This window comes from Hibiscus syriacus, unplaced genomic scaffold, assembly GCF_006381635.1.
Source record: "Hibiscus syriacus cultivar Baekdansim isolate YM2019G1 unplaced genomic scaffold, ASM638163v2 tig00110378_pilon, whole genome shotgun sequence".
Taxonomy (NCBI): Eukaryota; Viridiplantae; Streptophyta; class Magnoliopsida; order Malvales; family Malvaceae; genus Hibiscus; species Hibiscus syriacus.
In genome coordinates, this window is record NW_024062712.1 from 691,761 (window position 1) to 707,429 (window position 15,669).

General features: G+C 34.5%; 1 protein-coding gene and 2 pseudogenes across 1 annotated transcript; 1 reads left to right on the top strand and 2 right to left on the bottom strand.

Moving 5' to 3' along the window:
* Window positions 1–6,618: 6,618 nt before the first annotated feature.
* Window positions 6,619–9,527, bottom strand: LOC120121713 (spermine synthase-like). The gene is made up of 6 exons (XM_039141020.1): window positions 9,365–9,527; window positions 8,877–9,167; window positions 7,859–7,931; window positions 7,655–7,726; window positions 7,064–7,252; window positions 6,619–6,852 (listed from the first exon to the last, which is right to left on the bottom strand). Exons 2-5 carry the CDS (start codon window positions 8,955–8,957, stop codon window positions 7,245–7,247), a joined length of 234 nt encoding a protein of 77 aa, XP_038996951.1. The 5' UTR covers window positions 8,958–9,167; window positions 9,365–9,527; the 3' UTR covers window positions 6,619–6,852; window positions 7,064–7,244.
* Window positions 9,528–11,014: 1,487 nt separating this feature from the next.
* On the top strand, window positions 11,015–13,889 carry LOC120121712 (annotated as a pseudogene).
* A 105-nt stretch (window positions 13,890–13,994) lies between these two features.
* LOC120121736 lies at window positions 13,995–14,831 on the bottom strand (annotated as a pseudogene).
* Window positions 14,832–15,669: the final 838 nt, after the last annotated feature.

Genomic DNA, 15,669 nt, shown 5'->3' on the forward strand with positions numbered 1-15,669 from the left:
AAAATTTGGGTGTTAGTTTAGTAAATATTTACAGAATGTGGCTAATTTGGTAATTAATTTCTATTAGGGTGATATTTGTGTAAAATGGTCGACTGTTGACCGGCGTGGACCGCAGTTGACCAGAACTTTGGTCGGCTTTGACCGAGCATTAAACGATCTTTGACTTTGACCGAGTATACCTATCCTGACGTTTTTCGACATTCCAAATCTGATTCCGCATTCTATTTTTTCGAAATTCAGACCCGAAGGCCTCGAAATTGCCAGTCAAACCCGTTGACTTTGAATTTGACCGAAAATTCCAAATTTTCAAAAAGTCATATTTTATGCTTTCGACGTCCTGAATCCGAATCCGAAGTCCGTTTCGCAAAATTTGAACCCGATAAGCTGTTTTTCACTGATTTATCATCCGATTCGATCTATTTTTCAGAATTAAGCTCCGTTTTCTATGTAATTTCTGTTGATATGGATCCGAGGAAATATTGGAAGATGATTTCAAGATCGAGGGCGTTCGAATGGAATTTAATGGTCGATCAGTATTGTATGGAAATTGATGTAATACTTTACTACCTCTTTATACTTTATGGTATATGTTGATATTGGTAAATGCATGAATAAGATAATGTTGGTCACTTTTGTGGAGTTGAATAATTTATACACTCGATATGAATGTGGTAGAAATTATGTAACTGAATACAGATTGAATGACTAATAAAAGAGATTGAGGAATTGTTAGAATTAAATTACATGTTTGTGATTAGTGATAAAGAAATCAGTCATGGATTTGTAACTTATATTTTATATCATCAAAGGTTAAATGTTAAAGGTACTTGGATGAGAAATTATGAGAATACTCTGGTAGGGTAAAATTTCAAAAATACCCTTATATTGTAGGATGACAAGAATTGTCCCTAGAAGTTGGTAAATAACTCTGAAAATACATATTGATCTGATATAATTATGGATGTGCATAAGAAATGATAGTTTTATTTAGAAAATTTGGATAACTGGTTTTTAACGCCAAAAAGGGTTTGTGCAAGATGCTAGAAGTTTGTTAAGGAATAATTTCAAGATCAGAGAATGTTCGGGAAAGCAATTGACCATAGGATCTTTAAATTATAATTATTTTCATTAAGAGCTAATATCGAAATTATCTGATTAATAAATTATGAAAATGCCCTTGAGAGGTAAAATAGTCCGAGTTGACCCTGAATGAGAAAGTACTTTGAGAATTTGTACTTAACTCGATTAAGTACGAATTTAATTGTTAAGATCATGTCTTTGTACAGAAAAATTCATGATATTTCGTTTGTAAAATCTGAGAAGACACTTGACCCGAAAATATCCGAGTAATGAGTAAATACCTGAAGAATAATTTATCGGGGGTATTCTGCTGTCAGAATTGTTCGAAAGGACAGAAATAAATGATAAGATTGAATTTAATAGTAAGATCGGATGGAAGAAAAGGATTAAAATACAATGAATCCGTAAAATGACCAAAATACCCCTGTAATGGAAATGACCCAAGAATATCACCAAGCTCATGAATGATTGGATATCCTCGAGCTCTGAAATGAATGGAATAAAACTGAACACAAAAATTATTAAAATAACCTTATGGCCTAAACTAAGTAAATGTCTTGGATTAATTAAGAAATCCAAATAAGCATAGGTATTTGACTACCTTTAAAAGTAATGGAACACAATTTAAGTGAGTAGATCAACTCTAATGTTATGTCAATACCTGAATGGCATAGACATAATTTTAATGTGTGTTCGTCTTCTCAAGTTTGGATCGATGATAATTCTAGAAGTACTTGGCTCAGCACAACTATAGATCGCATTCGGTACTAAGAAGTGAATATTCGTGAGATAAATCAACCACGAATACCAGAGTGACTTTATTATATGACTAAATTGAAATGAAAGGAAGTATAATATGTATCGGAAATTCAGAAATGTCATAATTAATCTGGAAAACTCTGAAGTAACCGGGATAGACTTGCTTGCTAAACGAACTAAGTAACCTCAATGACTGAGGATTAAATAGGTGATTGGATAAGTTTGGAAACACTATTGAATTTACATTATGAATTGTCCTTATGGGTCTTGAACCATGAATCAAGTACGTTCGTATTTTCTAATATTGTTGAAATGTGGAAATGAAATAAAGACCGTTGGAAGAGCTATTCAGCAATGATTATGATGATGATCTATGGACAAGACTTTTTAGTATTATAGAGTGAGTATCAGGAAGGGAAATGAATTGACTAGTCGACAGGCATCAATTGTGAGTGTTGTTCAGCTCAAGTTGTTCAATGATCCGATCGATTGACATGGTTGGTAATTGCCCTGAATATTCTTTTTTTCTTTATTAACTCAAATCACTCTGGTTATTCCTGATGCTCATGAAATCATAGTAGGATTCTAAAGTATCAACCTTAAATGTCTGATTAAATCGATTAATAATTGATTCTCTTTAATAAGACCTCGTTCCTGGAATCCGATCAAATTGCATAAGTTTCATGTTATCCATTCTGATAACTACAAAACACCTCTGAAAAATACTTGGATTCTCTAGTGTGCTCCATATGTACTACATGATGGTTTTATATGTTTTAAAATGAGTTTTCATTAAAGTATCGATTTACTGGTATATGACCATGGCGACATGGAATGTGATCTCCGATTATGGCTTTCACCGAAAATATGAATTTTCCTGATTTATGAAGTCATGAAATCTACTGGTTTATGAACTATGGTTACCTGAAATGTGTTATCAGGTTTTCTGTTTCCACTGGAAAATATGAATTGTTCATGATTTATGGAATCATGGGATTTATTGGTTTATGAACTATGGTTTTTTGTATTTACGGGTTATACCCGAACTGTTCTATTGGGACATTACCTGGGTAGATTGGAGTATGAAGGTACAACTCTGATCAAACTGGTAAATCCTTACGGACTTAAGGTGGCCCTTGGGTAGGCTCTCAGGCCCCAAGGCATTCCCCTTAAGTTAATTATGGAACTACTTATGGTGTACAGGTGGAAATCAGTTATACAGTTTATTTCATTATTACGATTATGACTTATTACTGGATAACGGTCCAGGTATTACAATTTATGCCTAAAACTGATTTCTACCGGATTTTTATATGGATAGGATTCTGGAGAATAGAGGCACAGCCCTGATCCAGCTGATAAGACCTTACGGACCTATGGATACCCTTGGGTAAGCCCATGGCCCCAAGGCATATCCTTAGGTTGGCTCCCTTTGCTGTGTGCTTAGGGTAAGCCCTATGGATGCAGTTCTGGGGAACTGCATAATGGAGTTTGGTTGGAGGGTTCCTCTATGGTTTTAAAAGATTTATATCTTTTCACTGATTTTGATTGGAACAAATTAGATATCCTATTCAATTTCCTGAAAACGTGATACTATAAATGTTTCCTGGGAACTGAGATCTTCATGGCTTCTACTCGATGAAAATCTATTTTATTTCTGAATACTGATAAATGAGTTTATGAGTTTACATGTTCTGATAAAAAGTTTTAAATTTTTCATTATTTTTACAGTGGGTCGCTCCGGTGGCCCTAATGTGACACTCCATATCGGATCGAGTTATCCGTATCGGTCTGAGGGGGTTACATAAATAAAACAAGAATTATATTATTTAGGATTTTTTATTGTTATATGCATGCAATCAACCCATTAAAAGAGGATAAGATTCAACCATTAAAAGTTAAAATCATGCATGTTATGGGGGAAAATGAAAATCCTTCTTTCTTTCTCTTTCCTTGATGAACAAACAAAATATGTCATTTTCCAAATTATATGGATACCGACACGAGCCATATCCTCAAGGAGTGGTATCAGCTGCCTTTGTATTTTCTATATCACATAGGGAACTAAATTCTGCAAATTTAAACTTCTCAAAAAATTAATAGAACAATGATAACCAAAAAGAATAAAAAAAAATTCATCATTCATCCATGCATGAAGTTTTCTAATCACTGCTAAAATTCAGAACTACAGCACATTCCTTGACAGATGCTCCTCCACCACGACTTGCTTGTTTAAAGGATGAAGAGAAAGGCCTAGCATGATAGAGAAGAGCCTGTCAGCTTAGCCAAGAACGATTGCCTGACACCCAAACACGACCTTAATTTCCATCAAAACAATTACATGCCATATTATTGTGAGGTTTCAGGCTAGTCATTCTTGGCTACCAAACAAGACTCTTATCTTCATGGAAGGCCTCTCTTCCTTTTCATGCATGTAGCTGGACGGTATGCTGATTAACAAGGGGAGGAAGATAAGGCCTAGCATGAAAGAAAAGAGCCTATCTGATTAGCCAAGGTGACTGCCTGGAACCCAACCAAGGGTTTCAACATACATTTGATGAACAATTGAAACCTCTTGGAAAAGGAGCAGGCAAGTCATCCTTGGCTACCAAATATGATGACTCTTACCTTCATGTTAGATCTTTCTTCCTCGAAGCTCAAATTTGATGCCAACACAAAGGGCTTTGAAGTCTGTATTTATAGTAAAATGAAACGAAAGAATAATAGAGATGAGATGAGATGTGCCTTATTGAATGGTTTGGATCCCCCCTTATCAAATTTGCCGCCTCCGTCTGCGATTCCTCGCTGCCCATAAAGGGGGAATATATTCGGTTCAACATGTAGGGACCTCACCTCAGAGATGTAGGGCTCCTACATCTCTCCACAAAGAGGAAGAGGAAAGGTCTCGAAGTTTCTGGCCATTCCACTGTTCAACCCTGGCATCTTGCAGCCCTTTGAAAAGATATAAGACACTAGCTGGGGTGGTTGTAGCATAATCTAGATAGATATGCATGCCATTGCGCATCTTACCTAGCTAGGGTTTCATTTATGTGCATCCTTTTTGAGCAACTCTTTAAACTTTAACCTGGGCCTTAATTCACTGCTGATTTCTGCTGTATAGTTCATGTTATTCAATTAATGCAGGTATTGATTTTTTATGTTCTTAATCATTTGACTTATTAATCGCATATTTAATTTTATTTTTGATAATATAACATCATCTAATTTATGAATAGTATATGAAATTATACATTCAATGGAATAGAAACCCCATTCCATGTCCATATATGACTTTATTTGGTGGGGTACATGATTCTCAATTTGAGATCGATGCCCCAGCTGACCAAACCAAATTCATAAAAAGTCAAGGCCATCGGCACTAAGCAAAGGCTTTTTTTCTAATTGACTTTCTTTGTGTACATGCATTCCCCATGCATGTAGTATTTATTCTTCAGGCATCTCTGACCCTCCATACTCCATATAATTTATGGGCTGAGATACTTTACTTTTCTCTTCCATTCTCATCCAATCCCAAGAACCAGTTTAATGAGTATAAATTTAGATTTTATCTATTTTAATTTAACTTTGAATATAAAAAAAATATTCAATCTTAAAATAATTTAAATACACAATCCAAAATAACTTAAACTTAAAGAACATCGTAATAATCCAAAGCCAATAACTCTAAAACTTTTAAACTTGATAGGAATCAATTTGGCAATATGAAATTAACTTGATCTGTCCCAATTGAGAGCTCAAATCTTATTTATTTTAGTGATTACCCGTATGGCTTATGAAATAATAAATTTATTACTACGAATAAATTTTTTGGGATATAAGATTATTTGATATATTATTAAAAATATTATATTATTTTACTTAGTTTATTTAATCTAAGTGTAACATTATGATGATTATTTGACAAGATATAAGATTACCTACCTAATAGTACATTTTAATAAATTATCTTTGTGATAGGTTTTTCTATCAAGTTTAACATCCGATATTCAAAAAAAACATTATTTTGAAAGCTCATATATCTCTATTCATTAAACTCTAACTAATTTTTATATTTAACATATAATTAATATATCGAATAAACTCATTGAGTGAACTCAATGATAAAGGGAGTGTTGAATTTTTTAGAGTTCTTGAGTTTGAGCAAATGCATTAACAAGATATGTGTGTGTTATCAATAGAATAAAAAATATATAAACAAATATTATATTATAAACAACTTAGATTATTTAATGCTGATACTTAAATTTTCCAAATTATGTATTTTAAAAGGTATATATTTTTATTACTTATGTATATAATTATAATAATATCTTTATTAAGAAACGAGAGATAATAATATTACTTCTACATTTCAATTTATATTTACTATTAATAATTTTAGAATAATGATGTAAAACAATATATATATATCACACAAAGTTAAGAGCTTGACTCGAATTTAAAAATCAATCAATTAATTAAAAAATTTAAATTATTAGAATTATTCAAGTCTTATTTGAAAATTTAAATTTTTTTCGAATAAAATTAAATTTATAAAAATCAATCAATTAATCAATCAATATATACCGTTTGTAGAAGTTGGCAAGTCAAGTGCAATGTTCAAATATTAGCATGTTTTCTGTAGCTTAGAGGTTACTTTCCAGTAAGATCTGTTGGTTTTAGGCAAATAAATGTGGCATGTCAAGAACACTCGATCTAGTAATGTTGAGATAGGGATTGTAGGTGCCATTTTAACAAAGTTAGATAGAGGTTCCTTGAAATAAAACCATAATACATACTAGAATGGCTCCAGTTGCACCTACATGTTGAAAATATTTATTTATTGCCTATGTCCTGAATGAAAGTATTTCAGTTTATGGGAATAAGTTAACCAATCGCAAGTCTACATATTTGCTTCAGGAGAGGCAAGTTCTTTGTTCCGCCACATCAGTCTCGAAATAGCCTCACCTCCCTCTTCAGGAATGGAGGCAATGCAAAAGCAGCCCTATGCATCTGTCAATAGAAAATAAATATTTTATTTCTACCATAAAATGGTTAGATCACAAAAGAAATTACAGTAAAAGAGATCAGACTTTGCAGGCCAAGATGCTAAGCCATCGAGAAATAAAATGGACCATCACTCTAACTCGATGGGGTTCATTTCCTTGCACGAAAGAAACTATAATAGCTTCAAGGAGTCAATGTTCATAACAAAAGTAAATACCAGGTACTCTGCAGAAGAGTGAAAGAGTGAAAACTGAACTTGATGGAATGAGTTCTCACTTCAGAGTTGTAAAATCTAAGTTCTCTCTTATGATGGTAAGCTCCATCTAGCTTCTCAATAGGGTTTATGGGATTCAGAAAATCAACCACTAGTCCCTCTGTGGAGCATTACAAGAAACCAATCACACCACTGCATTGCAAAAGAAAAGGAAAACAGAAGTTGGAAATGAGATAGGCTATGATTCGAAGACAGTCCTGCAATTGGTAAATGATACCATATAAAATTACCACTGTCAAAAGCATCATTAATATCTAAAAGAGAACCAAGGGGAAACAACAACTTAATTAAATGCTTAGGATAAGTTGGAACACTTGTCCATGTTACAGAGGACACCATCAGGCCTTAATGCTTGAGCTATAGTCTCAAAAAATGGTTTTTCTATAAGCTCTTAAGCAAGACCTAAATTGCAAACCGAAAGAGTAAAAGCTTGAATGATGTTGAGTCTTAAAAGCAAAAATACCATGTAAATGTTCTTTAAGAAACCATCAATGCTGAAAATAAAATTTTATCAGATCATACATTACAACGTACCTACAGGATCTGATGAATCAACAATGATCGCATCATACTTCGCTTTTGGAACATGACGAAGAAACTCAATAGTTGTTAAGATTATATGCAAGTAAAACATCAGTTTGGGAATTAAAGCATCATGCTTGACCACTCAACAGAAAATTCACATAAAAAAAGAGTATAAATGAAACACATAAAATATTCAATATTGCTTTCACATACCATCACCAACATGAAGATGAATACGAGGGTCCTCAAATCCAACAGCTAATTCAGGAAAGAACTTCTTGGAAACCTATAAAAAAGTTACATATGGATACTAAATGAGCGTTTTCATACAAAAGGTAAAAGGAAAATGAAACAAGAATAGATACTAAAATACAACATACTTCTATAACCATCTTATCTATTTCACATATATAAATGTGCTCAACGGAGCTGTGCCGAGAAATCTCCCTAAGAACTCCACCATCACCACCTCCAACAATCTGTTACACTCTAAAACCTAACTCTCTATCTCCATGTCCGTCCTAATTCCTGCATTATTCCAACCCTTAGCCCTCAATTCCCCTTTATACAAGCATAAATATCAAAATTGTAAAAAGAATTACCCTTTAACTTTGCAGATTCTTGTTCAGTCAGCAGGTTCATACTGATCTATTTTCATTGTCTTGGCTAATATTTTACAGGCAGTAGAACATGCATCATTACAGATAAATGAACATAGGATATTCACTCCCTGCTCCAAAGCTTCCATCAAGAAACAATGCCCAAAGCTTAACAAATCATTGTCTTGGCTAATATTTTACAGAAAGTAGAACACGAATCATTACAATATAAACCACCTTAAGTTATTTGGTAATCAAATTCCCACATGGCGGGTTGCATCATATTAAAAAGGTAGAATGTATATCATTACAGAAGCCTAAAAAATACATAGAAAATATGTTGATAATGAAATTCAATCACTTGCATTTATTTTGTACAAAACAGACTGAACTTCTACCATGGGCATATGTTTTCTTTTGTCTTATTCTTGATTAACCTATCTCCTTCTCAGTATAAAGCTTTCAGTATTAAAAGTATAACTATGATAATCCAAATTAAAAAGAACAAAAGAATTATATGAAATACTATGAGAATTCAATTAATGTGCAATCGAAGTTTCCAGTTTTTTAAAACATAAGCTTAGGGAATCCAAAGTAAATTGATAAGCAAACGGAATTGAAGGTTTACATACTTGTCGAGGGAGAGAAGGTGTTTCTCGGTGGCGATGATTTGATCGGTAGATATCGGAATCCAACGGAGAACGGACGGCCATGAGGATTTTCGTTTGACTACGGTGGTTGATGCAGAGGATTGAAATTCGGGTTGGTTAGTTTCTTCCACCATTTTTATCGAAATCAAACTGGAAGAACCATGGAGAGAGCAGTTCGTACAATGAATGGGTTGTTTCTTTGCTTTGAGGATGGGAAAGCACAAGCATTTTTCTTCGGTTTTATATGCAAAAGATTTGATTTTGAGTCTACATCTAAAAGGTGAATATTATAAGAGATTAGGAAAAAAAAAAAAAAAAAGAAGGCGGTGATGAATCAGAACGCGTTTACTGAAGCCATAGAGTCATATAATACGAACGAAAACAGAAAATAGAACAAACCCAGATTTCATATAAAACGATGAATTTCACTGTTGATAAAATAAAACAAAGGGAGTAAGAAGTAATCTTACCATGAGAATCTCACTGGGAAAACGAAATTTTTCGCACTGTCAAGCTCGCGGGAAGAAGAAGATATGCAGAGACAAACAGGAAAAGAAGGGTAGCCCTTAACACGGGAATGAAAAAATACCTAAGACACCGGTGGGAATAACATTCCCATGAATAAACACCCCAATATATATTGTTGGTATTGAAAGATTGCCCTTACTTGGGAATCTTACACAATCAAACATAGGCATCTTTAATCAGGAAAAAAATGACGGTCAGAAATAATAAAATCCTTGATCCAAATACACTCTAATCGTATATTAGACAACCATACAACTGAAGTCTAAATTTATTTGATCATAATTGGGCCTCAATAAGACTACAAAGGTTGTTGGACTTAAGCCCAAACCTTAATTAACAGCCAATAAGGCCTACAAAATGGTTGTAGAAAGAGAGCAACCATGGAGATTGGGGATTCATGTAGGAAGTTGCGACGTTCACACATTGAACAGCTGATTAAACAAGCAACCGATCTCACCACATGTGCTGCTCCTAAACACCTTGGCCTTGAAAATCGGTTTAAGCAACAACCAAGACGAAGACTTCACAGCTATGTATATCACAATTGACAAACCAAGGTTAGTGGTTGTCTAAAAAGAAGAAAAGACCAGTAATCCATGCTGTTGGGTACAATTGTCATGTTTTTGCCAAGTTGGATAAAACTGGATTTCTGATCTAAGCACCAGCCTGTATCCTGTCCAGGGTAACATGTTGCATCGGTGAAGGTGGTAATTTTCTTATTTTTTCTGGCAAACGCACTGCATTGGTGCCAGAACTATGATGATTACTGCTGGAGTTGACGCCTGATCTATGGACAAACCACTCAATTTCCATTTTCTATATATATTTATATATTGTTGACTGCGAATCATATACTATCATTTTCTATTGGTTCCACAAGTAAACGCAAATCATACAAATTTTCTTATGGATCTATAGTTTTTTCCCGTCAGGTTTTTAACTTGCTGGACCAACAAAAAGAAAGCCTAGACTGCATGGATTCTTTATGTATCAGTATGAGAGTGGACTGTGGAGAGTAAATTTGAAGAATGAAATCTAAAAAAGATATTTTGGAAAATCAAAAGTTAAAATTCCAAGCAAAAAATGATGGTAAACCAAACATGTAACTTCAGTTGTCATTTGATCCATACATGAAGGTTAGTCCCCACGTGCACACTTGCAGAAAAGCCCATATAAACATGTCTACACCTAACTACCAAGCTGCTTGAAGATAAATCCAGACTTCAGCTTTAATGAACCAATCTAAAAATCTAAAGACATGGTACTACCAGTTCATGCATGGTTATTAACCTCGTATGTAAGTAATTAATACTATTGCAAATGATTGGAGTGGAGATTGGGGGTATTGGAGATAGAATAACCAGTTGTTGCGTCAAAGAAATGAATAAATATTGTGTATGGGAAGTTTCAATTGGCTCCTTTAACAATGCCAATGAAGACTTTCTATGTCTCAGCCATGTGAGATATGCCTCGGTTCCTGAGCTTCCTATTGCCAGATTCTTTTTCCTCTCTCTTGATTTAAGATATCATCAGTATTCCATTGCGTGTACTGGGAATTTCATTTCTCTCTCTCTCTCTCTCTCTCTCTCTCTCTCTCTCTCTCTCTCTCTCTCTCTCTCTCTCTCTCTGTATACAGCGAGTTACTTCAAGATCTCAGCTACACATGTTAATCCATCATAAATCCTTTTTTAATTGCTTTGATTCACTTCTCTTCCATTTCTTGTATTGCTATGGATGCTGTTTTTGTAAGTTTAATTTTGTTTCTTGAACTTGAATTTTATCTGCTTCAAACAACACACTTCATATCCATAAGCTTAATTTATATGTTTGAACTTTGAACTATCAATTATGTGTGCTCAAGCTTTTTCCTCGTTTCTTTGTTATTCAAGTCCATATGTCCCTGAATTACCAGAATTTACACTTAATGGAACTGAATTATTTGATAATTTGAATGATTTTGTAGGTTGTTAATTTGTGAAAAGAATCCCTGGGAAAAAGATGGGGTGCACTTATTCTGTGTACGGAGTTGGGAAGAAAAAGAAGTTGAGTATCCAGAAGTGGTTGTATTTGTTCCTTGCATGAGAATTCCAGTTCAATGTGATCTTCAAAGAGCGCTCGATGGCCAAATACCTCGCGATGTTATCAACAGATTATCTTGTCTAAGGAACCGGATGGTGTTGGTTGCAGAGGACACTGGTCTCTCTCACCTATGACTCTCCTGTTTTTCATATATATTTTGATGAGTCCTTTATCTAAAGCCGAACTGTGGAAGTTGCAGGTGGATCCGCAATTACCGAACTGCAACAGGAACTGGAGGAGTACTTATCAGTTCTAGTTGGACTTACTAAGAAAGGTTTTATAATCTGCCCATCTCAATCTCTCCTTAGTGTCCATGTTTGTCCAAGTTCCTAAGATGAATATATGTGCATATTGCAGAACATGGTTTTGAGGACTTGGTGGAATTCAAGTGGAAAAAATTAGAAGATGGAAGACAAGTACGTTTTATCAGGAATCCATGCATGGTTTCTTCTATAATTTTGTCCTTGCCAGGCATGTAATCGTAAACAATTGAAACCGAGTCTGAAATGTGCAGGAGACTAGTGTGGCAAATGTCTGGTTTGAATTGTTATCAGTTATTCACATGATCGCTATGCTCAAATTATCTGAATCCGACACACTTATGACCCCAAGGATTATTCTGGTTCTGGCTTTCGAGTCGTTTCTACAGGTTTGTGCCTTTTCCATGAATCCAGTTTGACAAATTTTAAACTTCAATTATGATTACTTTTAACTCTAACATGGTCACCACCGATCATTTGCAATAATAACCACCAGATTGTAAGAGAGATGCAGTAGATTTATTGCTCAAGGCTGCAGGGTACTTAGAATTTTGTGTTCGGAACGTACTCTGTCGTATACCACCAGAAATCAAGTATGAACATAAATTTACAGCTCTTGGAAATATTCTTTTAGCATAAATTTTCAAGTTTCTTATTAAAATCTCATATATACTCCCAGGCAAAGTATGCCAAAAGATTTGCAGGACGGTGTACTGGAAGCTATTTCCATCCAAGCATTAGGCCAGGTATTTCATTATTTAGGGTCACTGAAAAAAATTCAATGGAAAATTGGAAATGGATCTTTGATTTCTTGATAGAATTCAATGGAAATGATTTTCGATTCAGGGAACTGAAATACAGCTCGGTTTAGCTATTGAAAGTCAAAAGGCTACTTTATCAGTGAAGAGGAGGCTGGCCTGTGAACTGCTGATCTATTACAGTCAGGTTTAGTTATAATTTTTAGTTTGAGAAATCTGTGTATCCCTCGAGTGCCATGGATATGTCATCGGTTACAGTCGGCTTTCTTTCCTGTTGTGTAATCAGGCTTATCAATGCTTGTCTGGATGTGACTTGAGCCATGGATATGGGAAGAAACATATGTGGTTCATCAAATGGAAATTCGTTGAAGCAAAGGTTTAACCACAATCTAATACCAAAACATTCGCATCTCAATCCCAGCATTCAATCGATTTCGTATAGGAATTCAACTTCTATGTACTTGTTTCTTCAGGCTGCTGCTTATTACTATCATGGTCTGGTGCTCGACAAGGGTAGTGAACCGACCTGTCATATTAGTGCAGTATGCTGTTTCCTAGCTGCACAAGAACTGCTGGTAGAGAGCAAGAAAGCCTGCATAAGCTTTTGCCTTGCCACTCCTGTAACCAGGTTGGTTTTCAATCTCATGACAGGAAGATCCATAGTTTTCATGCTATCATTCTATGTTGCTCGGCCTCGGGGTTAAAATCTCGGATAAGACCATGTATGCGAAATGAGTACTTATTGAAAATGAAGAGCCGATGTAACATTCTTTTTGTTTTTTCTTTGGTGAAACAGGGCACCTCCACTTTGGGGAGCTATGAAGCATTTACATCAGAAAATACCTGAGGTTGTATCAAGGAAGTCACAGATGTATGGCTACCATTTAGAAGAAGAGAAGTAAGCACTTTTTGACTGCAGCTCGGAGTTCGACATATTTTGTCCAATAAATGGTTACGGATTTAACTTTTAATTGTTGATTGTGAATCAGGGCTCTCCAAACATTGCCTGAACTACCAGATTTCCAACTATCACTGAAGCCTGATGACTATGAATTACCTTCAATGGATCCTACCTGGGATTCTGAAAACTGCGAAAAACAGGGCCAGCCTCTAAAAGACCATCTCAAAGACTGTGAAGATGAAATTGAAACAGAATGAAATCATTTTATTTACAGCCTTTTTTTCTTCTCATTGTACCTGTTATACAAGCTTACCTTACACAGAAAGATGGTCACAAGCAATGAATGATTGTTAAAAAGTGTTACTTTCATATTGATCCTTAGGATTGGCGTGGTGCCCCATCGTTGAGGAACCTTATAAACCAGGTGGTTTAAGATCAATAGAATTAGAGTGCTTTGTTCCAAGCAAAAGAGATTACAATTATAGCAGTTTCAGAAGATCTTGCTGCATACTACCATTGCTAAAGTTGCCCTAAAGACATAAAGTACTAAATTTCAATTACAAAACATATATTTTTACCACCAACTAGCAGTGTATTTCTCTAAAGAAACAGCATCTAAAACCCTAAAAATACAGAAGAAGAAAAGATGAAAAAATTCAAGACCTGAGTTGAAGAAACTGCTTCCCTTTTGATGATTAATCTTCATCATTGGCTCCATACATACATAACAGTGAGAGCAAAGTAGGAAAAGAAGGCCAAGTAAGAAAACACCATGGCTATGGTCATATGATTGCAAAAATATCCCCACACGGTTGCAAACAGCCATCCAGCCCATTTTTTCTTCACCGTATCGACTGACATAACCCACCGCCGTCCGGATATCACCAACAACATAATAACCTGCAAACGCAATGAACCCGTTTTCAATACTCCATCAAATTAACAATAACAAACCACACAATTTACTTACCATGTCATGCAAAAACAGATAGCAGTTCTTGGGACTCGATCTTGACCGTCTCAAATGGTTAACGAAGATCAATGAAAGCAGAGAAGATGCACTTACTATAGCATCTGATACAAATAAAAACCTGCATCAAAGACACCAGAAAATGGATTAGCCATTGAAATAAACATATATGGGAGACCAGAAACTTTTGAAAACTACTGATTACCTCATAGAAGATGAGACGGTATAGTGAGCTTTAATGGTGAAACCAAAAAGAACAATGGTCTGGGAGCTTGTTGCCATTATACAGATCGCAGCCAATGTGAAAACAGCAGCAAAAAATCTGAGCAGGGTTTGAGCCATAAAGAAACCTCTTTTTGTGGTGTTCGACGACACTGCAACGCCTAGTCATTTGGCTTGAACCACATCCGAAGCTTTTCCTCTGTCAGCTTCAGGTGCCATTTACAGACTCTTTCCAGGAAAGAAGGAAAGCTAATTAATGAACGGAGAAGAAGAGTGAAGATAGTGAACGAGCGAAAAAAAATTATTCGTTGAAATAAGGTATAACTTAAATTATTTTTTGATCTAGTATAAATGCTTTAATATTAGGTAATCACTGTTATTTATGGGAAGCCTAAGAAACTAATGCTGGAACGTTCGGAGGACTTGACGACCTATGTTGATCGCCTATACTTGACGACCAACCCTCGAACTGGGCAAATAATTCTTGGTATTTGAAGAATTCTTTTTATTTCAACTCATTATAAGAATTTTACCCCCAAAGTAGATATTATTTATCTAAATGCAAGTCAATCAAATAAATACATTGAACAAAACCAAACAAAATAATTAATTTCAACAACATAGAAAATCATTATTTAAATTTTATTTTATCCGATTTGAATTACTTACAGTGTATATATATATATATATATATCTTTTAAGGTAAAAAAAATTTTAATCTAACTTTCAACCATTTGATATTAAATATTCACACTTTTAATATTTTTTATGCTCAAACTTAATTAAGAAATAATAATATTTTTTTATCATTAAAATCGATCTGTTTGTTCTTTTAATTTATTGTTATCTTTTATATAATTAGTAATGATAAATTTTAAGCTAATAAAGAAATAAGAAAGGGTGGAGTAAATAAGATCTGATGTTGTTGTTGGACCTGCAGGGATGTTGCAGTGGAAACAAATTAATTACACTGCAAAGACAAGGTAAAAGTGTTTGAATAATACAATAGAAAAAAAATCTTCACATGGTGCAGTTGAACAATTATTTATTTAAATAA